Consider the following 27,668-nt stretch of genomic DNA (forward strand, 5'->3'; position numbering starts at 1 on the left):
GGTTAAAGCCTTTTTTTTTGGCTGCACTGTGCAGCTTGTGGGATCTCAGCTCCCCAACCAGGGATTGAACCCGGGCCATGGCAGTGAAAGCCCGGAATGCCAACCACCTGGCCACCAGGGAACTCCCTTAGTTTACTGCTGGGACCCTGAGTGATTATTAAGTCATCTCCGAGAGCAAATCCCTCGAGAAGTCATAAGAACGAAGCCACGAAGGCCCACACGCAGATCTTCTCAGGGCACCCTTCTCACAGTAGACAGACGTGGGCACGAGACCCAAGGGCAGGTCATTTGGCCCCCCGTCACACAAGTACCCAGATCATTCCATTTCTCTGTGCTTAGGTAAGTTCCTTGAGATTAGGGTTAGTAGGTACAGACCAATCCAGCTGCGATTCGGCTGGCAGCACAAGGAGCCAGCATCATTTCTTTCTTTCTTTTTTTTTTTTTCCTCAGCCTCATTTCTGAGGTCATTTGTAGGGTGAGAAATCATACATAGGAGCCAGAGCCTTAAGTGAGCACCTGGTTAAAGGGGAACTGCTCTGTTCTGGTTGTGCTGTGAGGTAGCTAACAAATAAAAAGCCACAAAGTCTCATGTGATTCAGCTGATATTTAATTACAAGGAACCCAGGTTCTTACACGAGGCAGGAGATGGGAGCCAGCAGTTCCCCACAACAAGCCTTTCCGGCCTGAGTGGCTGAGGCTAAGGAGATGGGGACACATGGAACATACGGGTGGGGTGGGGGCTCTGGCACAGTGTGTCCTGCCCAAAGCTGAGGGTAGTGGCCACTGCGGATCTGCCCCCTCGGCTGGCCCAGGCCTGCCATCACTCCATGAGGCAGAACTCTGTCTCCTGCGGTCGCATGTTGGGTAACACATACAGAGCCACAGCTGCAAGAGCCAAGAACACCATAGGCTTCCACATCCCAAACATGTTCTGTGGGGACCAAAGACAAATGGTGAGTGCCCAGCCTTCTGAACTCCTCCCTAAGCTAGAGATCCCCTGCCTACTGGTGCTGGAGAGATACCTCAGGAACATCATGATGGTCCAGTCTCTCTTTCTCCTGGGTAACCGCTGCAGACAATGTGGGTTTAGTCCTGGCACCACTAGGTATCTGGAACAACGCTACGTGGATGACCTGAGCTGGCTGCCTGTATTCATGCCCCGTGGGGTGAGAAGAACCAGCTCCTGCGTGTAGGAGCAAGCTCAGAAGCAGATTTCAGAGAATCCAAATGGTTGCAGCAAAGGATCAGATGCCAGGGCAAGAAAAAGAGGGTAAATTTGGGCCCTTGGGAAATGCAGCAGCATCATTAAATGCTTGATGGAGGAAAAGTGAACTCAAGAGGATGATAAGACTGGGGGGGAAGCGAAGAAAGTGCACCAGAGTACAGCAAACATGAGGTTGTTAGGCAGCCCAGACCGTTTGTGGAGAATGATGTCCTTGAAGGAGACTGAAGGAAGTTGGTCACTGGCCCAGGGCGGCAAGCACCAGGGTCATTAAAACACCTCCTTGGAGAAAACAGGAGAAGTAAAGAGCAGGCTGATGGCAGCCTGCTGTGCAACCATTTGTCCGTGACTGATGAGCTGGATGAGGGCCTGGAGAGGGACCCTCTAGAGGCTCGCCCTCACCTGTAACTCGGGTGAAGATAAGAAGGTGGCTGGTCACCCCTGAGGATGAGGTGAAGCTGGTTGCAAAAGTGAGTGCTTTGAAACCACAGGGTCAAGATTAAAAATAAACACAAAGCTTCATAGGTGAGAACAGTGGACAATGGACTAGATCTAATAGAGATGAATGGAAAATTCTGCCTTGGATCCAAAAAATCAACTGCAGGCAGAGAATGGGGAGAGAACGCTTAGCATATGCAATGTGCAAAGGGCTTTTATAAACAATACATGAAATAAGTTAGCAATGTGATATTAGTCATCAGAGAGCTAACGTGATCTGAGGCTGCACGAAGAGGCTGCTGTATGGTGTCTTCCTACTTACTTGGGAGCAACCAATGAAGAGAGATGATAAAGGGAAACAGGATTGGAATTTTATCTGATGCTAATATTAAGTCCTTAGAATCTGATTCACAATTTACTGGCTGTACTACACGACCCCTCTATGCCTTAGTTTTATCACACGTAAAACGATAGCTACCTCAATGGGTTATTGTGAGAATTAAATGAGTTAATACTTATAAGATGATTAAACAGTGCCTGGCATATAGTATGCATTATGTAAGAGTATGTTCTTTTTATTATGTATGTGGTGTTTTATCATTTATAAAGTACCTTCATATAAATGAACTCATCTGTTCCTCGCATGAGGAAGCCAGAGGATTTATCGTCCTTTCCTTACATCTGAAGAAACTAATGTTCAGGTTATGCATTTTGCCCACTGGGACTAAGCCCTAAGAAAGAGAGACAGACTCGCCCAAGCTGTCTGCCCGCTTGTCAGCCACACCTTCTACTCTACTCTGCTGCCTCGGTTTCTGGATGGGAGCCGCATGCTGGGCCGTAGCCAGGCTCTGGGTATAAAAGGCTCCTCCAAGAGGACGCTTACCCAGGAGTTCCTTCCTCTCACTCTGGTCAGGCCTGGCTGGGTTTGAGTTGGTGAGAGGTTATGGCTGAATGCTTTGGGTCTCATCCCATACGGACCCAGAAATCTGGGAGTGTACCGGGAGGAACAGGTACAGGGAGAGACCCCTCTCACCAAAGGAGTTAAAGGCTGACCGTGGTGAGTAACTGGAATGTCTAAAAGCAGAAAGGAGAAGGGTTGAAGAGAAAAAAAAAAAAAAAAAAAAAAGTGAGGAGGAAAAAAGGCAGGACAGAAAAGGAAATAGTGATAAATGCTACCCACAAATGCTCCAGCGGTCACCCTGAACCTATGCAGTGAGCCAACTACACTCCTTTTACAGGGATGTCAGAAGAGAGGGTGGGGGAGTGGGAGTGGCAGGGGGAGCGTGGGAAAGGAGCCAAAACAGGCCACGAGAGAAAAGTTTATGGGTTCTGGAAGGGTTCTACTTGGGCCATAAGACTACATTCTACCTCCTGAATTTGGTGTCCTGTTGACAGATCAGATTACATGGACTGGTGCCCAGAATATATCCGTTTGGTTCCCTGAAAACACTGCATTTCTGGTTAGTGGAAACTTTTCACCAATACCACATTCTCTCCAGAAAGCCTAGCTTGGGAAGCCAATTACAATAGAATCTGACCCCCAAAAGGGATGTGGCATTCTTGTTCTGATTTTTTGGAGACTAGAATCCCCAAACCAGAGAACTTCTCAGTAGAAAGTATATAATATGATAAGAGTTTGATGCCAAGGCTGAAGGACGAATCGAGGTTGTCCTCATACAAATGACCTTTGGGGATCACAACTCTCCAGACCTCCTCTCTCACCCAAGTGGGGAGGCAGTGATTCCTTATTTTGCCATCCTGGGTAGCGACCGTAGTGAGAGCTTGGCTCTGGGGCTAAACAAAGACAAAGGGCAGCCAGGCCAGCCTTGCGGTCAGACATCAGCTCATCAGAAGCAGTCGAGGGAGCTTTGAAAGTAGCCACAGTGCTGGGATCATTCAAATTTTTCCCAGCCAGAGTACAGAAACTCAAACTATGTCAATGGCGAGCATTCCAATTCCGTACAAGTTAGGAAGACATTCTCCGAGATGTTATGGGCTTTGCAGTAGCCCAAGGAAAAGCCAGGGCTAAAACTCAGACCTGACTATCACCCGTTGTAAAATGGCAAAAGCAAGAAGCAAGCGGCTCAGAGAAAAGGGAAAGAGGAGAGGCCAGGGCAACCTGCACCCTCCCTCTATCCCTCAGAAGGAGGGGACGCAATACCAGTACCTGCGTTAGGACGACGTCTCGGCCCACCAGCACCAGAGCAAAGCCGATATGACCACCAGGCCTACGAGAGGCAAGGAGAAGATGGGGGGATCGGGGGCAGGGGATGGCTGCAACATATCAAATGAGAAAGAGGCACGAGGAGAGACCAGAGATGAGAGATGGTATAAAAAGACATAAACACATGAATCCAACAGATAATGAAGATGATAAAACAAAGGGAAAAGAGAAAGAGATCAAGAGGTTAAACAACAGGTAAGCCAGAGCAGCGGTATTTCTTCTCCGCTCCTCGGGCCTGGTTCTTCCCGTGGGTCGCCTACAGGAGATGCAAAACTGCACGGGTTAAGCAGCGGCGTAGGTCCAATTCGGGGCCACATTTTTGTCTGGTCATATCCCTCTTATATCTTGTCAAGCAAGGGTTATCTGCATCTAGACCTTTCTTGTAGGTCAGTAACTGTGGAAAAGTGAAGCTCCAGAGAGTAAAGCTGGGCTTTCCAGATGAGCAGGAGGTCTACTTTGCCTGGGTCACTCTAGGAAGGGTAGCCTCCTGCCAGGCCACCTGTCCCTTTGTTAGCCGCATGTTCTGGCTGTTTGCCACCAAGTCTCAGCGTTCTGGGACATCCCCTAGGAGTCTGATGCTGTCGTTGTGAGACAAAACGCACTAAAACAAGCTAACAATGGAGAAGGGCTAGTTCTTGACTGCAACCATCTCTTACAGAGACAATGAATTTGCAGGCGGTAACACATATGCCAGCAGAGCTGCCTGTAAAAGATGCAGGACCCACTGAGGCAAAGGGACACCTCCATATGCAGACACAAGGAATGTACTTGATTATGATGTAGAAAAATCCAGTTTCGTGTTTAGAAAGCTGGCACATGAGGCAAGGAAATCTATGAGGCTCTGAACCGGCATGTGGCAGGGTATGAAGAATTCAAAGAAATAGAACACTGGGGAAGGGGCTGTGGTTACTCCTACGTTTCACGTCCTAAACAATGGGCCTCTGCCATGAGGTTGACAGAGAACCGTAACTGGGTCCTTAGCCAGTGCTGCAGACTGAACGGACTGAACTGCTGAAAATTCCAGATAACCTTCGAGCTGACTGGGACATCCCACCACAAGAGATTTATTTTCTTCCCCTGTGTTTAAAAGGACAGAAAGAACCTGTACTGCAAACTGAGGACTTATTCAGGTACTACTCAAACCCTTCGGAAGTCAGAGCCCCCAGTTAACTTCAACCAGGGCAGAGATTCAGTTAGTATATTCCTGTATAGATGTACCAGTTGTTAAAATACAGAAATATTTTTGTACAGTTGGTACATTACCCAGGATACTCTCACCCGACCTCTCCAGATCCGGTAACTAAGGGGTCAGGGCTCTGGCTGGTCTCCCAAGACTGGCCAATGGCCCTGCTGTACAGACGGAAACATTCTATCACTTCCGATCGGCCCTGGCCCCCACTCTCATGCCCTGTAATACTACATAGAGCCCGGCAGGCGACAGCAGCCTCTCCACACCTCTCACGGCAACAGAGGTCAGCCCTAATAGGGCACCTCGGGAAAGCAGGACTGGGTGACTCGCCCAGGCTGACAGAAATGCGTGGTGCGGTGCTAGGGGAGGGTGAAGAACCCTCCTGAAGCGAGTAACGAGGGTTATGACCACATAAATGAAAGGAGGCAGGACTCCAAACAGCACGCCCCGGTTCCCAGAGAAGGTGCTCTCTGTGAGACAGTTCCACAGCCTTTCCCGCAGAGACTGCTCTCTCCAATCCCACCTCCACCTCCACCTTCCCCAGTGCGATGCCTCAGAGCTTGCTGGCCTCTACTCCTGTAGAAGTCCATCCAAGGGCTGGGTCACAACCGAACGCTGGGCACCTGCGCCCAAGAGCCCATTTCCCACATGAGCCTGCCTTTGGCTGTGGTTACCTTTTTGCTCTCAGAAAGCTTGAGGGGGTTGCTTCCCTCTGAAGCTTCACTCTCCTCCTCCTCTTGGTTGTCTTCTTCTTCCTTACCCTCCTGGCTGTGGAACTCTTCATATGCCTCCTCCTGATCTTCTTTGAATTTAACCTCTCTAGGACCTGATGGCTCAGAAACTAGTTCATCCCAGGACTCCTTTGTTTCGTCCTCAATTGCCTCCTTCGTTTCCTCTTCTATTTCCTCTTTCGTTTGATCGTCCAAGGCCATGTGGCTGGCCTGGTAGTACAGCACCACCTCCAGACTCTGTGGGGCGGAGGCAGTGCAGGATGGGGGATGCTGTTACCTGGGAAGATGCCCACCCTCATGACGATGCTTAACTAACTCAAGAACACGCTGCTTCCCACAGTGCACAGACAGCACTGTGTCCTGGGACTGAACTGATGTCCTGCGCACAGTGTGGAGGGGGTAGTCACACCCAGCCTCTCTGGACTCGTACCACATCTATCTGGCCATTAGCCATTTCCAACCGTTCCCAGAGCTAAAGATTCTGCACCTCAACTGCTGCTTCCTACCCCTGCCTGGTGACCCCCATTTTATCCAGTCCTCTTCCACCTATATGTACACAACTGCTTTGAGTAAATCCCTCTCTTTCCATCCATTTGGTCCTTCTCTTGGGCATGTGACCCACGAAGAACAACAGGGGCCCCAGAAAATTGCACTGGTCTAACTGAAACAGTCATCCAGCCTAGGGGCTCCAGGTCTGAGTGGTCTGTATTCCACTCTCCCCTTGACCTCACAGGAAAAGGGAGTACCAAACTGCTATTAAGATAGAACTACTCTAGACACATTAGAGATCCCAGAAGCTTCTCTACAAATACCTCATCTGGTTGGAATGGTGGTGAAGGTGATTTTCCTTCCTAGGATCCCCTTTAACTTTCTGCTTATCTGGCTACCAAGGTTTCTACTCACCTTTCTGGTCTCAAAGCTGACCTCAGAACTCTCCAGGCTTGGCTTGGCCACGTTTTTACTTTTAACCCCACTGGCATTCTCGTTCATGTTCTGATTGCCATTCGTTCCCTTGGTTTCTTTGGTAACAGAGGACCTCTCCTCTTTGAGCTGGTGAAGCTCTTCCTGGCAGCACTGCAGCTGCCCCTCCAGCTGCTCCTGCACGGCCAGGAGCCGCCCCTGCTCATCCACGCTAGCCTGGTACTGTAGCTGCAGCTCCCGCAGCTTGGCCTGCAGTTCTTTGATCTGTTGGTAGTGGAGGCCCAGTTATCCACAGCTGGGCCTACATGATCAGCCTGGCCCCTGCTTCAGAAATCTCCCTGCTAAAGCCCAGGGGGACGTAGATAATACAGAAAACATTAAACTGTTGAAAATGAGCCTCTAAAGCAGTTTTAGAGGTTCTCCCTCACTTGAGGCACTTGATGATTTACATCTAACATGATCAAAAAAGGATGACTAAAATTATGTTTTTACTGTGAACTGTCAGGGGGAATGACAAAAGGGCTAACACCTTCTGAACCATGGGGCTTTATTACGTAGTTGTTTTTGATGGGAACTCCTACTTTGCCCAAGCTATGTCTCTAACAGGTACAATCATTACTATAGGAACTGTGTTGTATCCTCCCGAGACTGGACCTGGGCTCCTGCACCTCACTCTGGAAACAGAGGCAAGTGCCAACCCTGCTCCCTACTCCCTGGTTTTGTCTTTCCTGGCTTCTGGCAGCACATCATGGCCTCCTTGGGTAGGTACCAATACTAAGCAACCTAGGCCCACGTGTTTCTTGCTCTCTGAGCCTCTCCCATGCGTACAGTGACCCCCACTGGACAGAGGACTACTCATCAGAGACAATGCCCTCTGTCCCATTCCTAGTGGATGGAGAACACTCTGCTTGGCATTATGAGAGATCCAAAAGAAGACACAGCCCTGTCCTTGAGGTGCTTACAATCTAGTTGAAGAGACAAGGTGGAATACACACAAACTAAAGAAAATTGGAGGTAAAAAAAATACAACTCTCCAGAAGTGCTCTAGGACAAAAGAGAGAACAGAAGTGGCAAAGGGGAAAAAAAAAAATCATTCAAGGAGTCTTGACGATCAGTAAATCCCAGCACAGTGGGCACCTGGGAAATGTCCATCAGTGGCACAACAGACCGCCCAGCCTCTCGGGGTTCAGCCCCTGCTCTGTCCCTCTGACCAGGAGGAGGGCAACCGTACAGAGCTGGCAACGAGCTCCTGTCTCTCTCCTCAGCCTCTCTGAAAGGGCTCCGACCTCCTCTGGCTCTAGGGACTCCTACCTGAAACCCTGCCTCCCTGAAAGCAGTTACCTCGTGCTCCTCATTTTGGGAGGCAGCGGTCTTCTCGAGGCATTCCACGCACTCCTTGAATTCCTTCTCGCAGGCATCCAGCTCTTCCTTCAGCCCTTTCTGCTTGTCTAGCAGGTTTCTCATCCGCTGCTGCAGCAGGTCGTGCTCCTCCTGGCTGAGCTGGTACATGGCCTGCACTCCCTGCAGCTTGATCAACACCTTGGCAACCGTGTCCTCAAAGTGCTGTGGAGGGCAGGGGAGTGATGACGGCACCCTGAGGAGCCCCTGCCCTCCGCCCACTCTCTTCGCTAGGCCCTTTCTTGGGTACAAAGCAATGGCCACAAGGATCTGAAGCTGCCCAGGGGGAATCCTGTATTTCTTCCCATAAAGAGCACCATGACTGTGTCGATGAAAAGTCCTGAATCTTAGACTTCCATCCAGATGGAGCATCTCCGTATGAGGCGGGCAGAGTACCTCATTTATTTCGTGTAAGTTACCCTGCTCAGCTCTGAGCCCACTGCCCACTTCACCTCTTGTGCCCTTCCCCGTGACTTCTCTCTTAATAAGACAGGAACCTTCTTCCCCTATCTGACCTGACATCTGGTTACTTTTACCTCCATATCTTCAGGCTCGGCAAGTTCGTCGTCCATGCTGCTGCTGACGTAACTCTTGTGACAGGTGTCAGAGCTACTGCTGGAGCCGTAACTCCTCTTACAGGCAATGCTGCTGCTGCGATAACTCCTCCCATAGAACTCCCTGGTACTGGTGCTACTGTCACAGCTCTTGAGGAGGCTCCCTTCGCTGGCCTGGCTGCTGTTGTAACTCTTGTGATAGCTCTCGTTGTCATCAATGTTGCAACCTCTGCGACAGTCCTCGTTGCTGGTGGTCGTGCTCCCATAACTCTTCTTGTAGGACTCAAGGCTCACTTTCACAGAAGGGGACTGGACTTGGAGCATCTGCATTTCTTCCAGGCAGAGCTGCAAGTCGGCCTGCAGCCTCTTCCGCTCCTCTAGAAGCCGCTCCTGCTCCTGCTGCAGCAGCTCCTGCTCGGTCTGACTGGCCTCGTACAGCTCCTGCAGAGCCTGCATCTGGGCGATGATCATCTTGGACTGCCAGGAGTGGGTGGGGAAACATCATCGTTACTCTAGACACTGCGGTCCTTCTAGCTGCACCCCTCCTGGTGCGGATGTCTGAGAGCACAGGTCAGAGCACTGCACACCTACCCTCCCGTCTCACCACAGCCTAGATCTTTGACTTCGCCTACAGGTAACTGGCACGTGTCAATTTCTTGCTCACTGGAGAAAATCTCTCTGGGACAGACAGTCCACGATTTTTGGCCCCCCGTTTCTGCTGGTTTCCATGCTCTGGTAACTTCCTCTCTCCCTGGAGCAGCACTGAGTGGATCACAAGGTCACTCGGGCTCCCTCCCCTCCCCTCTTCTCAGTCAGGTGTATCCATTATCCTGACCTCTGGGGCTCAGTCCCCTCCTCCACCCCCAATTCTAAAATCAGGCCTGGCCTTGAATATGAGCGTGTGAAGAACTTCTTCCTCAGAAGATGCAGACTTGGAATCAAGGTCTCACTACAAGTCCCTGTCGTAGTGAGGGACTCCGCCTGCCGCAATTCTGAATCTGGCCCCTGGGCATGTTTTCCAGGCCCTCAGGGCCTGGCTTCTTGGCAGCTGATGCCCAGGATGAGATCTGATTGGTTAAGGGAATTTTTTTTTTTTTAAGGGAATATTTTATACCTGGTTCTTGGTGTCTGCTATCCAGGCTGAAATCTGACACCCCTGAAATCTGACCAAATCTCAGTTTGGACTTCCGCTATTCCCTACCTCTATCTGCCTGTCTAGGCTAATATCTGAACAAATAGATTGAAATTGAATAAATTTCCATTTCAATAAATTGAAACTGTCTACCTGCTCTACCTTGCCCCCACTGAGGCCTCAGACCAAATGCATCTCCCAACCCTGAACAGACTTGTCTAGAAATCTCCTTCAGGGTGACCTCAGAGGCATGACCACTTGCTGGTGCTTGAGACCCATGGATTCTCTAGTCTAACATCTCTGACCTGGCTGTTATTGCCACAAAGTTCCAATGAAGACAGTGAGGTCACTACCAAGAACCCCACATGCTGGGAATTCTTCCCTTGGAAATAAATGGCCTCAGATGTGCCTCATGTAGAACGCCAAAAGGTTACAGATTTCGGTCACTGGAAAGCTTACTTCTCGATTACCAACCAGCTCATGAGGAAAGGATGGCATGTTTATAGAGTCAGTCCTAAGGAATCCAAACAAACACTAAGTTGATCTACTTCCAAATACGTCTGGAAAATGAGATGTTGAAGAGATTGAGTCAAATTATCAGGAGATCACAAACTTCCAGGTCATCTGGATTCTAAGTGTTCACAGTGCTTCAACCGGGCAACCATCTGAGGGAGCAGCTAAGGCCGTACCTAAAGCCACATCTTAATGAGCCCCTGAGTGGCTGAGAGGGTAGAGCTTTAGCTTCATCCTTGCTCCTGGCAAAACAGGCCTTCGGAACTCTGACCCCTCTGTGGAGCCCCCTTTCCCTACAGTGCTGCTGCCCCCAGAACTATCTCCCTGCCTCTTGCTGTAGTTACCTTGTTATGACCACATTTTGAGGACTTAGGCCATTTGGAATCCTTCGGATTCTCCAACACTTCCCGGAAATCAGACTCCTTGAAACGTTGCAGCGCTCCGTGCAGTTCTAATTGTTCTTTTAACATACTTTCTTGATTCTGTATCAGTTTTTTCTGCTCCTCCTGCATGCCTTGGTAGAGCATCTGTAGTTCACACAGGTCTTGTAACTTTGTAAGGAGCTCCTGACTCTGTGAGGCAGAGTGGAAGGAAGGGGGCTAGAACTGTGGTGGTGACACAGCAAGACCTCTGCCTCCTTCCTGCTCGGGACCCTTCCCTTAAGGGGGCTGGTTCTGCACAGCCCATCTGGGACAGGAGGCGAGTCTCTCTTTGGAGCCCTGCTAGTTGAGTAGTAATGACCCATATGTTTGGATGCATTTTGCAGTTTGCAAAGTGCTTTCAAGTACATTTTCTCCAGACGGACTAAATATCTAAATATAAATGCTGGACAGATTCCAGAGTATAGGATGTATTTTCAGATTTAGAGCCCTAATCAGCTATATTGAACAGTTTTGTTTGAGGAGGTTGGTGAGAAAGTAAGGAGTGGTTGCTTAAGAAGAGAAAAAGTTCCATCCCCACCCTTTTACTTCTCCCAAGCACAGTCACACCTGGGCAGCTCCTCACAGCTAGCAGCTGCCCCTGGCTGTGATTACCTTGTGGAAGAGACCAGATCTGGGGAGCGGGAACGTGAGCCTGTGCAGCTCTTCGTGCAGCTGGCCCTGCTCCTCCTGCATCCTCCTCTGCCTCTCCAGGAGCTCGCACTGCTCCATTTGCAGCTGCGCCATCTCCTTCTGGCTGGCCTTGTACCTCTCCTGCAATTCTGTCAGTCTGAAGAGCAGTGCGTCACACTGTGGACGGGGCAGGGCGCGCAGGGGTGCTTACTCTGGGAGGCAGGCTCCCTGGCGTTTCTCTGCCCCGTGCGATCAGCAGAGCACTCCGTGTTCTCTTACCTCTTGTGATTCACCAGGGTCTCCCACCCTGTAGTCACCTTAGACTGATCACCCCAATCTGCATTGCGCCCATACAGGCCTAGATGCTGAATGGGAACCCCAGCAGGCTGCTCAGAACTGAAGTTTGGCTGTGCTCTAAATTTTGCCTACTAGTTCTTTCTGAGGGCAGTTTTCAAGGGAGGTTATCAGCGCCCCTCCCTTCTCATTTCCCCACCTCCATTTCCTCTGGTAGATACCATTTTCCCCATCCTGCAGGGAATTCTAGTTCCTTTACTCTCCAGTTGTTTCTATAACTAATTATGCTCCTTACCAATAAGGACTTACTTTCACCCTATTTTCCCCATTTTTGTTTTCATAATCAGCTTTAAGAATCTTTAGAGAAGTATGAGCTATTGCTGAATTTGGGTTGAGAGGACTAAATCATCCCATGATTCCAAAAACCCAAATCTTCTAATATCAAACTAATCTCAATGTTCTTTTAGGAGGAGAGAAGAGGCTGGCTCTGTATGCCAGCATGCTTCTCCCTTCCCATAGTTTCTTCCACTAGGAGAGAAAGTGATGAGCAAGTTATGGACCCCCTGGACCTCTAAATGGAGTGGGAGTGGCGGGGGGGAGGGAAAGTGAGCCTGGGTGTAGAAAGGCAGGTGGACTATTGGGGCAGCCCAAATAACGTCCCCAGTTCTGTGTCTTCTGAAGGCCTTTCCCTGGGGACACAGCCAGCTGTCGGCTGTGGCAGGAGCTACTGAGTATTCTGGCAGAAGGCGACTAGCTCCACCATCTTTTGGAATCTTGCACCTTTTTTGCATCATGCTTCAACATTTTTCCATTTCCTGTCAGTGGTCAGGAGCTCAAAGTACTCAACAAGGCTAACTAATAATGACTTGCATTTTACACACTATGGAAAAAAGGGTAAGTGAAGAAGGAAGGCCTTATTTATCACTACCAGGATTTTTTACTAAAAGAAAGTGAGATAAGAGTAGTATTCTGTTCAATTTAAAGAGGGTAAAATTCAAGTTTGGAATTTAACTACTCTGAAGTCACAGAATAAATCCTGAAAAAGCCTGGGTTCTTCTCATACCCAATCAGCACTCTGGGCACAGACCATGCCTTTTGACAAGAGCACCTACAATCTGCCTCAGAAAACTGGACCTTCTCTTTCTAGTTCTAACAATCGTAGTTGTGTACATGGGCCTATGTATATGTTCTTTTCCACGAATGACAAGATATCACTACAGTTCTAACAATAAGGTATAAATGTCTACACAAATGAAATCATGTGTGAAATCTTCAGGTGTTCAGACTGGATCCAGAGGTATTGATTCTACTAAGCTGTGGCTTGGGCTCAAAGTCAAGGTCAAGGCCAAGTTTTAAAGTTAACAGCATGGGGCTCTGCCTCTGTTTTCTGCCTTTCCACATTCATCTGTGATTGGACAGGAAGTCCATCAAGCCTGTTGGTTGGATGACTTCATCTGTTGCCTTTATACCTCCGCTCTCCAAGGCTCAGGAGATCTCACCTCTCTTAATTACAATTACCTCATCAGCACACTTTCCCCTGTCCTCTGGGATGGACTGGGTGGTCTGGAGCTGCTGCAGCTCCTGCCGGCAGAGCAAGAAGTCCTGCTCGAGCTGATCATACACGTGCTTTTGCCGCTCCAGCGCGTCCTTGCTGGTCTGGTACAGCCGCTTCATCTCCTGAAGCTGGGCGTGCATCTCTGCATTCTGGGGCAGGGGAGGCAGACCCCGCCATCATCCCAGAAGCCCCCGTGGCTGCACTCTCTCCTCTCAGGCAGGGACTAAAGGGTCCTGTCCTTTCCAGTTCCAATTTCATCCCGGCAGGGACTACCGGAGATGGACCAATCCCTAACAGGCTCTATACAGAGACCTGGGACTTCCTCTTTTGGAAGGTGGGGAAGGGAAACGGCTTTCTTTTTACAGCCCTTTCTGATTTAAAATCGAAGGAAGCTGAGCGCATCGTGACCCTTTGAGATCACGTTTCCATGAAGCACTTTTTTTTTTTTTTTTTTTTTTTTGAAGCACTTTTTTATCTCCCTCATCGACAGCTCCTTCACAGAACTCCACCACCCCACTCCTCCTGTGGACCTGTCCTCTCACGGGAGGCTCTGCCGTGCTACATTCTCCCTCACCTGAAGCTTCTTTTACCTTCTCTCTGCTCTCTTGGAAGGAGGCCACGATGCCCTTGAGGTGCTGCACCTCTGCCTCGTGGCAGCGCAGGCTGTCCCGCAGCTGCTACTGCACGGCCAGCAGCTTGTCCTTCTCACACGTGATGTTCTGGTACTGCAGCTGCAGCTTCTGTAGCCGGCACTGTAACTCCTGCGGTGCAGGGGGGCCTTGGGCAGTACCTCCGGGATCCTCAACCCACTCACGCTTCTGCTTGAGTCACTCTCAGACACAGACAGGCTGAGAATCCACTTCTCCCTGCCCTGCACTTAAGGGTGTCCTCTCATCTAACAGAGGACTCGAGGGCGGCTAGAGTTCCGTACCTGTGGTGCCGCACAGGTGGCAGCTGGAGCTATTTCAACACTCAACTCTTAACCCCCTCCCCCCAAACCTCTGGCACCTAAGCGGCCCCTCACCTCGGGGTCGTTGTTACCTTCTCACTCTGGCTTTCTACGACTGCGGGTTTCATAACTTTGAGCTGCCGGAGCTCAGCCTGAAGCTGTAGCTGCACCTTCAAGAGCTCGTTCTGCTCACCCTGGCTAGCATCGTACTTTTCCTGCAGGGCACAGAGTCTGGTCCTCAGCTCCTCGCTCTGCGGTGGGGAGGGTGTGGGAAGAACGGTTACTCTCACGAATCAGCGGACCCCTCTCCAGACCAGAGTGGTTCTTTTCCAGACGCAGACATCTTGAGGCACTCCCACAGGCCTATGGTTTAGTTTCTTTTCTGCGGCAGACACTCGATAACGACTACCATTTCTAGAATGCAATGCTGTGTGACTTCTCCAATTGCTCTCTGGTAGACGATACCCCTGGCTGCAGGGCAAGAGTCAGCAGAGCACAGCCTTCCTCTGCGCTCATCCTCACCTGAAGTGGCGACTCCACGTAGGCCCTTCTGCCCTCCCCGATGCCCTTCCCCTGTCAGTGTTTACCTGGGTGACACTGTGGGAAGTCTGAAACCGAAGCACCTCATTTTGTGCACACTTGAGCTCCCTCTGCAGCCGCCTCTGCTCCTCCTCACTGGTCCGGCGATGATGCTGTAGCTCTTGCAACTCACAACTCAATTTCTCACACTGTGTGGGAAACGGAACAGGAAGGCAGATTTACGACAGGTACCATAGGCACTCTGGGAACAGGCTTGGGCAGAGTATGGCATTCCTTTTACCAGAATATTCAGTAAAAGGCCAGCAAGTGAGACCCTGGAGTCCTATCTCTTGCCACAGCACCTGCCTCCTTTGTCAGCCTCGTGCCTAAGGAGATGCTGCTGCCACAGGCCAGGAGAAGGTGGGAGCGAGGCCGTAAAGGGGCCTGCCTTTCCCTACCTTGTTCTGCATGTCACGCATCTGCTCCTCAGCTCCCAGCAGCTGCTGTCGCAACAAATGCATTTCAGGATCAGGCTCCAGGAAATCCTCTTCTGAAGTCTGAGACTCTGCTGACTTCATATTCCGTAGTGCTTGGGACTCCAGCCACCTTTCTGTTGCTCTTCGTGTCCTGTAATCCAGAGCCCCAGAGTCACGTTTGGGAGAGAGCTCTGCCCGGCACCACCTGCCAAGTGTGCTTGGTCCTGATGCCTTCATTTTAGGCAAAAGGAGCCTTCTATAGTGACTCACCTCTCAAACACACCTAGGAGATTATAGAAAAAGTCCCCAGCACCTCAACCTGCAAAGGCATGTCTGGCTCTGGGAGACCCTAAGAGTACTAATCCAGGCGGACTCGAGGCTGGGCCTGGAGTCACGCCAGCTCCAATCTGGAGGTGATATACCATTACACTGAATCAAGCCTGGGAGGACAACAAAGGAATTGCTTCTTATCTGCTCTAGGGCAGAGCAAACCAGACCTAATGCCTAGAATGGAAGAAAACTAAATTTTAGAACTCACTCAATTCTAGTCCTGAGACATCAGGGTTGGACCCCAAGACCTACTTCTTGGCAGTATCCATATCCTTTGGATACCATGGAAAGGACTGGCTCACCAGGACCGCAGGGAGGCTCATTAGCCTGGCACCTGCCTTCACCAGTTCTACTCAGGGCAAAGCCCAGTCCTGAAGAGCCCCGCCAGCCTCCGGCTGTACCTCTCACTCTCCAGATCCGCAAGCTGGCCCGTGAGGCTGCTGTTGCTCTCCTGAAGGGCCTGGTACTCCTTGTTCAGGAAGCGGCAGCGGTCCCGCAGTTGCTGCAACTCTTCTGCAGAGGACAGGCAGAGAGGTGAGATCCCAGGGAGGAAGCACTGATGACCAGCCCCCAGTTTTCCTGCCTAGAAATCTGGCTGCAGAAAGCTGAAGAGTTTCTTTTTCTAAAGACAGATGAGATACCACATGCAGAGGCTTAGAAGACAGGGCCCGGAAAGTTCCACACTGCAGTGAGTCTTTGTCCTCTTTCAGTTAGCTGCCCTTCTTTTCAACTTCCCAGAAGATTGCCCTGTGTGCCCATCTACAAAACCCCAACCAAGGGGGTGGGGTAGGGGTGGCAGGGGGAAAAAAAACAACCAAGACAGAGTCCTGAGAGTTTTAGGAGCTTGCGAGGGTTTAAGTAAGTTTTTGGTTTACTGTATTTAAAGTTTCCATTCAACTGTTTACAGTTAGTTTCCTCTTACACTTTTAGTACAGAAAGCTGAGAGTGTTAACTGCCAGGTGTCATACTGCCAGTGCCGGGCTTTTACTTCCTTTATTACCACACCAAATCCAGCGGCCTGCACATGGCCAAGAATTCTTTCTAATGATCTTTTATCTGCTGACAAAAAAGCCCACCCCAACCAAACCTACAAATCACCCGCAGGCATCAGCAGAGATCTGGTTGAAATGTCCCAGCACATGTCCCTAAGTTCCAGATACCAATACTTTTTAATGCTGTGATAACATAAACACTCATATCTGTTTTGTTTCTTTATGATTAAGAATTATTTCTCTCAGAATACTAACTCTGCTGATATTTAGAGAACACTAACTTGCTCAAATTAGAGCACAAGGCCTATCTTACCTGCTTTGAGATTCAACACCCTGAAATTCACTTCTAATTTTCCCTCTTTAGTCCAATCAAAAGTCCTCGGCATACTCCAGATTATCATAGAAGGAAGGAAGGAAACTAATCTTTAATGAAAACCAACCACGTGCTAAGCATTAGACTTGATGAGTCCAGCCTCAGATCCAGTTGTGTGTGAGTGCTTTCAATACACTAGGCATTTCATTTAGTCCCCAAAATAGTCCTTTAAGGTTTTCTTTCTTTCTTTCTTTTTAAATAGACTTTTAGTTTTAGAATAGTTTTAGATTTACAGAAAAGTTGCAAAGATACTGCAGAATTCCCCGGGAGTGTTCTCACCTAGTTTCCTCGATTGTTAACATCTTCCCACGGGTACATTTGTCATGACTCAGGAATGAACACTGGTACTTTACTGTTAACTAAACTCTATACTTCATTCAGATTTTTCTACATTTTCCCTAAGGTTCTTTTCCTGTTCCAGAATCCCATCCAGCTATAAAGTTTTATTAATCAATTTTTATAGCTATGGAAACTGAGGTCCAGGGAGATAATAACCAGGCAATTTATCCTGCTAATTAGCAGAGCTGAGATTCTGAACTCGGGTCTGTTTAACTCCAGCCCAAGCGCTCCCACTGTGCTGGCCTCCCTTTCCTAGTACACCAGTCCAAAAGCGCTTCTGAGAGGCCTGCTACAGCTGGGAAAACTTGCAGTTCGTTGATTCCTCGTTGATTGCCTCTGCTTGACCTGGCCTAGTACAGGGCCTCACATTATACCCAGATCATAAATCTAGCCTCAGAATAAAGGCAAACGCTCTGATGTCATGAAGCCTAGCAACTAGCTGGGAGACTCTGAGCAGAGCTCTAAGCTTTTGAGTACTCACGTATTACCGGAAATAACCTCTGTTCCTCTCCAGCTGTCTTGTGCTCTGGTTTGCTGTCCCCTAAAGCTTCTACTTGGAGAGGGCTAAAGGAGGCTAAAAATTAGCATTGTGGGCATCCTGGGACTTGGGAGCAGTACTGGGAACCCCTCACCCCAACCCACACAGAAAGTGACCCAAGTAAAGCACCATGATGCCAGAGCAGTGGGAAGTTTTCCAAGGTGACCGGCCCCTATATGCCCACCCCAGAACTGGAAACTTTCCCAGGAAGGGCTTTAGCATAGACAAATCAACAAATGCCCAATGGCTCTCTGAGGAAGAATTCTCAGGGTACTAGCTCCATGGGGCTATTTCTTACACCATTATGGACTGGTTATATGACATCAAGTTTTTCTCTCTTACAGTCTTGAATCCAACATGGAAGCTTTTTCTAGAGGCTCCCAATTCATGATCTAAGCCCACCTTCCACCATCTTCTTGTGTACTATTTCCCTCTGCTTGATTTGACTGACAGACCAGGAGGAGGGCTGGCTTTCTCATACCTTGCATCTCAGAGAAATCTGAGAGACTTAAACTATTGGATGGGTCAGAGCTCTTCATTTCTATTTCTGCACGGAGGGAGGTGATCTCCATCTCATACTCTCCTCGGATGCGCTCCATGTCCTCGAGTTCATTCTGCATCCGGCAGAGATCCTCCTGCAGGGAGGCTATGTCACTCTCATGTTCAGTCGCAGAGTCCTCCGCTGCTTGCCGCAGATTCTGGATCTCAGCCTGGGCCAAATGCAACTCCTGTTCTATTTCCTTAAGTTCACATTCTTTTTCACGCTCTAACAGGGAAATCTCCTCTCGTAGAGACCGCAGCTCACCTGCAAAGCCCAAAGACGATCTTGAGATGATCAAGAGGACAAGTGAACTAATCTACCATATTCTAGAAGCACAAAGTTAAAGGCAGACTTATTTCTTATCTGGAAACTCCTGACAACCTGCTCTCTACCCCATCAGAGAGGTATAGCTTCACCTGATATGGAATAAAGGGAATACCTAAGAAGAGAACAGAGTGAGTCTACGTAGCAAGGTGCAGTAGAAAAGTAGATCTTGAGGTTTGGCAACAAAAACAAATTAGGCTACGCCAAACAAAAAGTATTAAGAGCTTCTATGAAATCGCCTGACAGTTAAAGACCAAACCTAATTTACAGCATTTTACTGATGCCCTGAGTCTTTCCAAAAAGCCCCTTACTAAAAAAATTTACAGAGACTATTCTCATCTATTCAGTCTGGGAACTTAGAAATCACAGAGCCTCAGATCTCCCATGAACTGCCTGTGTAAGTACTGGTCCCAAAACAATGTGTATTTAGAGCTCACAGCTGAAATTCAAATATAGGTTCATCTCATGAGAACCAAACATGGGAAAATAACCTAGATGCCAATCAATAAGGGATAGCTTAAATTGAAGGTAAAATAGAATATTGGCAGCCATTTAAAAGAAAGTAGCAGATCTATAGGGAAGACATGAGAAAGTTTCCACAATATACTAACTAGGAAGAAAAATGAGCTGTAAAATACATGGTATTATCTTATTTTTGCAAAAAATATTCATATATATAATATATAACACAAATATACAAAGACATAGAAAAAGGTCTGGAAAGATATATGTCCTAAACCATACAGCATAGTTGCTTCCAAGGAATGAGACAGCATGTGAGAGGGACTTTTACTTTCCACATCATATATATCAGTGCTGTCTGACATTTCACAACAAGCCTATATTTTATAATAGGTTTTAATTTACAAAAGAAACGTGTCAGGGCTCTCAGTATCCGTGGAGCATCTCAAGGTTTCTGGACAGAGGTACCCATCCAGGATCAGGAGAACCTAAAAGTGGAGCGAGAGTAAAAGGCACTGCCACCAACAGAGAATTCAAAATTTGGGAGTCCGGATTCGGGAATTAGTGAGGATTGGGTTGGGAGGGTCAGGACCTTCCCACAAACTCTTTGCAAGGCACACTGTCCCCATCCCTTGCCCCCGACTCCTGTTCATTCTACTCACCCTTCAGATTTCAACTTTCCCTAGCCTCTCCCCCAACCTCCTCAAAAAATTAAGCAAAGCCCTCCATTAAATGCTCTCATAGCCCCTTGTACTTTGCAGTGTGTGTGTGTATATAAAACGTTGGTCTCCCCTTCACTTGTAAGCTTCATGGAGACAGGAAACATGTCTGGTTTTCTCACCATTACAGGTTCAGGATCTGCCAGAGAACCTAGCATAATGCACTCAATAAATATTTGCTGTATTCATGCATAAATGAGGCAGGGATACATCTAGTCCACAAACTTTTACTGAGGACCACGGGTACAGAATTACATGTTCGGGGTGGGAGGGAGACGCAAGAGGGAGGAGATACGGGGATATATGTGTATGTATAGCTGATTCACTTTGTTATACAGCAGAAACTAACATACCACTGTAAAGCAATTATACTCCAATAAAGATGTTAAAAAAAAAAAGAATTACATGTTTGGGTATTTTTTTAAAAACTAGAACAGAACATGGAGGTTTGAGAAGAAAAATTTGGACACACTGCAGACATAAATGCTGAGCGGACCAGGTGTCTCGGAGGCGGGGGTGCGGGGTGGGAGTAGCACGGGGGTAGGTCTCCTGCCAACCTCACATGGGCGGCTCCGGCCACATCTTTTGCCAGTCTCTCCTTCTCTACAACCATCCTAGCTGTCTCCTCTCTTCAGTCTATTCGACAAGTATTAATTGATCACCTCTGTGCCAAGTCCAAACATCTCCACGTAGATTCTCTGACTTCCTTCCTGTTTGAAGGAAACAAAGTCCTTGCTCTTTCCACTACCGAACGGACACACAAGTCAACAGGCCATTAGGATAAAGGCCTGGGTGGGTTTTCTGTTGGAGGGCTGACCAACCTCTACTTCCCCACTTTGCCCTCAATGTTCGGGTTCAAATCTCCCTTAGGTTCTCCTCTGGGGTCTAGCCCTAAAAAATGACATTCTCACATGCACTGGGGAACGGAGAAAGGTCGCGCTCAGCCTCAGAAAACTCTTAATTAGAAACACAGAGGGGCGGAGGGGTGGGGCTTGCAGGCAGGCCCCAGGGAGGGGCTTATCGGCAAGATGGGCGGGGCGGGCCCGGCTGGGAGGTGGAAGGGCCTGATCAGGGCTCCGAAGAGCTGGCGCCGGTTGACAGTGAAGCTGGGGCCGTCGGGGCGAGGCCGAAGACCCGGGGAGGGGGACACAGTGAAGTCAGTTCTCACTCACTGGTTATGGCCTCCATCTCGCCAGAATTCCCCCGCCCCCCCCGGAAGCGGTCTCTCTGGGGGGACCTCCTGCTGTCAGCCAGTCCCAGCCCCCGAGGGGCTGCGGCGGCCGGAACGGCCTCTGGACACCAGCTACCTCTGAGGCCGCGCGCGCCCCCTCCTGGCAGAAACGGGCAACGCGCGTGCGCAAGGACTCGGTTTCCTCCCGCGAGGTGGGGTTTGGGCGCCTTCACCAGACCCGCAGCCCCACCCCCACCCCACCCCACCCCCGCGCTCAGATGAGATCTAATGCTCTACTGGATCCTTTCCTCCATCAGACCAACATGATCTACTGTGACCCATCCCCCCAAAACCAAAACACCAAAAGCTCTCCCTTGACTTCATTTCCCTTATTTCTCTGCTTCTCTTCAAGACATGACTACGGGAATTATGGGTACTCACCTTCTCCATTTCACCTCCCCTTTCCTCTTCGATCCCGATACAATCAGGCTTCTATCTTCACTGAAATGTCTCAGAGCCCTCCATCTCGCCAAATCCAATGGCCATCTTACCTGACTTAGCAACTTCTGCCACCGCTGATCACTGTCTCCTTGAAGCACTTTCTGCTCTTGGCTTCCAGGTCACCAGATGCCTCAGTAGTCCCTCCTACCTCAGTCTCTTGTTCATTTCTCCTCCCCTATTGGACTTTTAAATTCTAGAGTACCCCTGGGACTAGACCCTTTTCTCTCCTCTTTCTATATCTCTCCATGTGATTTCATGGTGATCTCCCTTGGATTCAAATGTCATCTATATGCTAATGACTCCCAGATTTATATCTCCAGTCCTGATTTCTTCCCTGGTTCTAGATTCATATATCCAGCTGCTTCCTTAATATATTTACTGAGATGTCAATAGCTATTCCAAACTCAACATGTAGAAAACGTGTCTTAAGTGGTTATCCTGGCCCCAAAATTTGTTCCTCGTCAAGTTGTCCTCATTCCAATAAATGACACCACCGTCTATTCAGTTTCTCAAGGCAAAGTCATCTTTCATGTCTCTCTTATCCCCCAATCCAATTCAGCAAGTCCTGAGAACTCCAACTTCAAATTACATTCTCAATCATCTCCATTTCTACTGCTCTAATCCCTCTAATCCAAACAACCATTATCTCTTGACTGGACTATTGCAGTTATTTGCTGACAAGATTCACTGTTTTGACCCCTTTCTCTTCATCCAATTTCCACACAGTAGCTGAAGTGCTCTTTTAAAAATATAAAGTGGGGACTGCCCTGGTGGCACAGTGGTTAAGAATCTGCCTGCCAATGCAGGGGACACAGGTCCAAGCCCTGGTCCGGGAAGATCCCACATGCCGGGGAGCAACTAAGCCCGTGTACCACAACTACTAAGCCTGTGCTCTAGAGCCTGCGAGCCACAACTACTGAAGCCCGTGTGCGACAACTACTGAAGCCCACGCACCTACAGCCCGTGCTCCGCAACAAGAGAAGCCACCGCAATGAGAAGCCCACACACTGCAACGAAGAGTAGCCCCTGCTCGCCACCAGCCCACGCGCAGCAATGAAGACCCAACGCAGCCAAAATAAATAAATAAATAAATAAATTTATTTTTAAAATAAAAATGTAAAGTGGATCATATCCCTCCAGCCCTGGCTAATACCCTCCCATGTTTTTCCACTATACTTAGAATAAAAGTCAAACCTCTCAGCTGACCTATAAGGCCCTCTGTAATCTGAACTCTGCCTGCTTCTCAGAACTCTCTCTTACCCAAGTCCTCCACATGCACTTTGCTCCAGCTACAATGGCCTTTGTTCTGTCCCTCAAACACATGAAGCTCATTCTTGCCTCTGACCTTTTGCAGTTGCTGGTTCATCTGCCCAGTGTGCACGTCCCTCAGATCTTCCTCATTATTCAGTTCTTAGCTCAAATGTCCTCTTCTCAGAGGACTTTTATAACTACCCTATCAAAAATAAACTTCCATCTTACCCCGTCTTTCCATATCATATTGTTATATTTTCTTCATAGCATTTATTGCCACCTGAACTGGTGGTGTTTGTCTATTTTCTGCCTCTCCCCATTAGAATGTACTCTTCATTAGGGGAGGGATCTGGTCTATCTCGTTCATAGCTGGTCCTCCAAGTATATAGGCACTCAATAAATGGTTGACAAAACATTTAAATTAGCCCTATTTTACAGTTAAGGAACTGAGTCTCAGAGAGATAAAAGTGACTTGCCCAAGATCACAAAGCTTGTTATGTGGCAGAGCTGGGCTCAAGAATCTAGGTGACCTGAGACCAATGCTCACACTCTTTTCCCTGAGCAACATAGCTTCTGCAGTTTCTCTCCTTCCCCTCCCCTCCCACCTCAGCCTGTTTATTGTCTACTTTTCCTGCATCTACCTTTGCTTACATCTTCTTTCCCTTCTCCTCTCCCACCTTGGCTTGCTCCTCTCCAGGCCTGCTTGCTGGACTTCCTTTTTTTTCCATTTATACTTCTCTTTTGGCTTGATCTCAGTTCTCCCTGGAGAGTCCCTGCAGTTTTCTAGGACAGCTCCCAGGAACCTTCCAAAAGCCCACAGATGTAACAAAACCTGCCTCTTTATTTGGCGGCGCAGTGGAATGTGGGACGACTGCCTTGCTGCTTCCCAGACAAAGGCACGTGGGTGTTAGAAGAAAGGGCTTTTGGGGCCACCAGCTCAGTCCTAGGGAGCAAAAGAAGCGTTCTCATCTGCCTCCCTTAAAAGATGCAGAGTCCCCTCCAGTCACTTCTCATTGGCTCACTGCTCTTCCCATGATGCCCTTGGAGGCACAGGCAAAAGCAATCTGGTTTGGAATTCAACCTTGACTACCTACCTGTGGCACTGACCAGGAGAACAAAGAAAAAGGGATGCAGGTGTGAGGGGGAGAGACTGAGGAGAGAAAAAGGAGAGAGCCTCGGAAAGGGGGTGAAATGGGAGGGCAAGAAAGGGAAGGAGGGGGAACAGAAGAGCCAGTTAGAGGTGCAAAAAGAAAGGAAATTAGATAAAGAGGAGGATGGAGAGACAAGGAAAAAAGGGCAAGAATAGTAGAAGAAAACGAGGAGAAAGTACCGAATTCAGTTCCAATGGTCTGCTATGTCTGCTATGCCTCAGCCAAAGCCTCAAGAAAAAAGTACTTGGATGACCACCTGCCCTCCAGTCCGAGTGCTAGGATTTACCTTGGAGCTGCTGAATCTGCTTGGTGAACACCTCTGCCTGCTGGGCGCTGGCCAGCCGCTCATCCTCCAGGAGCCCTGCAGTGACGGGGAAGCTGGCATCAGGCCTGGGATCCAGGGCCTTTGGGCCCAGGCCCTCCGGCCCCATCACAGGCGCTCACCCTGCAGCTCCAGCGAGTCGTCCTCATGCTGCCCTGCCAGTTCCCGGGTCTCCTCCAGCTCTGCCACCAGCTGCAGCACCTGAGCCCTCAGCTCCTCCAGCTCCGTCTCCGTGAGGCTCAGGCCCCGGTGCTTGCCAACCGACAGGGAGCCCACGCTGCCACCTTTCTGCACTTGATCATCCTCTTCTTCCACCTCTTCTTCCTCTTCTTCCTCCTCCTCTTCCTCCTCATAGAGAGCTGGGAGTAACACTTCCCCTAGGAGAGACCCACCCCCCGCCACCAGCGAGTAAGAGCCAACTTCCTTTCCACAGTCCTTAGAGGGCCCTCCAACTCACTGTCCCAGGGCAGAGATGGTATAATAGTGCCACCTGGTGTCCCCCAAGGAGCCCCTGGGCAGGATGTGCATGCATGAGGAGCCCTCAGGTGTGAGAGTCAAGTTTGGAGGTAGCCCATCCCCCTCCCGGGCCCTTTCTGGACCAGTGTCGCCCCTGCTGGCCTCCAAGTACTGCCTTCGGGCAGACTGGGCAGCCAGGTGCTGGCTCAGCCATGTGAAGCTGGCACAAGGATACTGGCTTCTTCCATCCTTGTCTCTGGGTAGTAGGACAAGTAGTCAAGAAAGGATTCAGACACTGGGTGTATCTTTAAGCCAAACAGGGCAAGAATTATAGTTTGGGGGTTTGTACAAAGTTTACAAATGATCCGGGTGGCTTGTGAGAAATTAGCCTTTCCATAATAAGAAAGCGTTGCCTGTCAGTAGGTAGAGAAAGAGAACATCTGAATGAAATGATTCTAAATGTTTTATTGGACAAACACTGGGGCCCTTTCAAATATATTCTATCAAATAGCCTTTTTGGAATTTTCTACCAGGTCCACTTTTCTTTCCCTGCTGAGTGTCAGGAGATCTCCCTGCTGACCACAAGGCAGTTTTAAGGGGGAAGTCACAGGTTGTACCTGTGTATAAAAGATAGCCTGACATTTTAACGCGTTCAGAAACTGGGGTGTGCTAGTCCTCAGCCTCTGGCTGGCGAGCACCCCCTCCTTTGCTGCAATGCAGTTCCTCTAAATAGAAAATCTTATTGGATGGTAATAGTTTGCTTTGTTTTAAAATTTGGAATCTCTGATCTTTGTCCAATAACCACAGCCTAAGATTCACCTGGGACTCCTTGCATCATCTGTCCCCCTTGGGGGAGCAGGGTTGTCCATATTGAGTGTGCATAGGGACCCTTCACAGGAAGTCCTGGAAACAGGACCAGCATCCTTCCAGGCTCCTGGTGTTGGTGGGGATACATGTGTGTTGGGAGGTTGGCCTTCTCACCGGCCCCGCTCCCAGGCTCCCTCTTTCAGGCGGTAAGATAGCCTAGAGAACCAAAGCCACAAGGCTTCCATTTGAAGTTAGTGGTGGTGGCACCAGAAAGACAATTCACGTGCTCGTTTCCCTGCTTTTCAAAATAAGAGACAGCTTGGGATCTGGGTCTGGAGGCAGTGAGAACAAACCCCCTGCTGACAGGCTGCTTCAAAGCTCTGTCCAACAAGGCCTCTTTCTGTCTGGCAGCTCCCCCGGGACACACAACCTGGTTAGCTGGTGATTAGGACTCCAAAGGGATGTACCCTGAACGTCCCTCAAGGCCTGAGCCCTGAGAAGGGGTGGAGGGGGCTGAGCTGAACTGGGGGGAAGGGCTGTGTCTTGGCTCAGAGTTTTGGGGGTCAGAGGGAGGAAGGAGAAGTGAAGGGAAATTGGGTGAGGGGGATGGAAAGAAAGTTTTTTGGGAAAACTCACCCTCCATAGCTTGCATCCCCCGCCGTTCCAGGGACCCCCAGCGTTGGCCTTTCTTCCTCTCACAACCCTCTGACACCTCGTAGGAGCCTGAAGTGGTCACTGTGGGTCCTGTGAGCAGGGAGAGAGGAGGGATTGTGGGATGGTAGGGCGCAGCTGGGGGCGGGGGGAAGGGACACACCTTCTAGCCCTTTGGAGCCCTGGGTTTTTCATCCCGGTGGAAGTACTTGGCTCACTCTGCCAAGAGCTGCGACTCTCCTCCCCAGGCCGCCCCTCAAGCGGGGCCTACGGGGACGCCGCCCTGACTGCCCAACCTCTCCTGCACCCCCGTTCCAGGCTCCTCTCCCTTGCACAGGCAGAAAGGGTGTGTGTCTCTTTAGCCCAGAGGGGACAGGGGGCAGATGGGCAGGGATGGCAGAGGGCAGGATCCAGTACAGAAGAGGCTGAAAGGGTGAGGTGGAAGGGGAAGGGGTTGATGGCGGGCAGGGGTCGTGTGGGAAGGGGCTCTGGACCGGAGCCGCTCCCCTCCCCTACATTCTCTCCCTGGACTTCGTCCTCCCCACCCCCGCCCCGCGCTCAGAATAGTTGGGGGTCCGAGCGGGTGCAGGGTCTGGAGCCCCCAGGGCTGGAAGCACCGTTGGTCTGGAGAGACGAGACTGAGAGGGCTCAGGGGAGGGACTGCCAGGGAGGATGCGGCCGGTGTGGGGAAGACCCAGCCCGGAAAGATGGAGACCGGGCCTGGGTGGGAGGCGGGATGGAGGGAGGAAGACTTAGGACGTAAAGGTGGGGAGCAGCGGAGGGGAGAGAGGACGTGGGGGCCTGGAGGGAGGAGAGATGGAGAAGAGGAAGGGGCGGCGATGGAGTGGTGAGGGAGGGGCGCTCTGACCTGGGCCCGGGCAGCTCCAGCCCGCGGCGCCCGCGCCGGCCCCGGCGCCCGCCTCCATGGCCGCTCGCGCCGCCGCCGCTGCCCGGAGCAGACGCCGCCGCCGCCGCCGCCACCGCCTCCGCGAGGCCGGGGACCAGAGCCGGATGCTCAGGGGAAGGGAGGGCGGGCCGGCCGAGGGGGCGGGGCCTGGCCGGGCCACCTGACACCTCCCCCGCCGCCGCCCGGAAGCCGGCCCACCACCAGAACTCCCGGATCCCGTGCCGGCGGGAGGGTGCCGGGAGGCCGAGCGAGCGTGTCCCCCGACACGCCCCAAGGCCCGCGCCGAGGGAGCGACCAGATCCCCTGGTCTGGCAGTGGGTCCTGCTGGCAGTTGGCTGAGCGGGGAGACCGCTCTGCGCCATGTGTCAGGGCCCCGTCCCCCGGCCTGTTTTCTCCAAAAGCACGGATGCTTACACTCCCCTCTCTTCCTACGGAGCAGGTCGGCGCTGCCGCCCAGCTCGGCAGTAAGCGCGGAGCCCCGGCCGCTGGCCCCAGCCTGAGAGCTGCGTGAGGGCAGGAGGAGGGAAACCAAGGCCAGGATACTCGAACCTCGGGGCCCTGATCCCTCTGCTGTCCCCGCGCCTCCACCAAGCCAGAAGCAGGGACCCTCTTAAGAGGGGCCGCTCCGTGGCCCTACGCAGTCCTTAGTGTCCGAAGAGCTCTTTT

The 27,668-nt window shown here is 50.4% G+C and overlaps 1 protein-coding gene across 11 annotated transcripts; it reads right to left on the bottom strand.

The window, feature by feature from the left end:
- Positions 1-591: 591 nt before the first annotated feature.
- Positions 592-27,096, bottom strand: CCDC136 (coiled-coil domain containing 136). 11 transcript variants are annotated; one of them, XM_057549859.1, is made up of 16 exons: positions 26,964-27,096; positions 26,081-26,188; positions 24,304-24,558; positions 24,146-24,220; positions 18,221-18,544; positions 15,899-16,010; positions 15,150-15,318; positions 14,760-14,900; positions 11,357-11,551; positions 10,667-10,894; positions 8,660-9,154; positions 8,067-8,288; positions 6,708-6,989; positions 5,748-6,041; positions 3,828-3,888; positions 592-931 (listed from the first exon to the last, which is right to left on the bottom strand). In XM_057549859.1, exons 1-16 carry the CDS (start codon positions 27,019-27,021, stop codon positions 630-632), a joined length of 3,321 nt encoding a protein of 1,106 aa, XP_057405842.1. In that variant the 5' UTR covers positions 27,022-27,096; the 3' UTR covers positions 592-629. The 11 variants fall into 11 exon arrangements, with proteins under 11 accessions (XP_057405842.1, XP_057405840.1, XP_057405843.1 ...); XM_057549857.1 differs by having other exon boundaries at positions 8,037-8,288; XM_057549862.1 differs by having other exon boundaries at positions 803-931; positions 3,828-3,934.
- Between the last annotated feature and the right edge of the window lie 572 nt (positions 27,097-27,668).

Source organism: Balaenoptera acutorostrata, chromosome 7 (assembly GCF_949987535.1).
Source record: "Balaenoptera acutorostrata chromosome 7, mBalAcu1.1, whole genome shotgun sequence".
NCBI lineage: Eukaryota > Metazoa > Chordata > Mammalia > Artiodactyla > Balaenopteridae > Balaenoptera > Balaenoptera acutorostrata.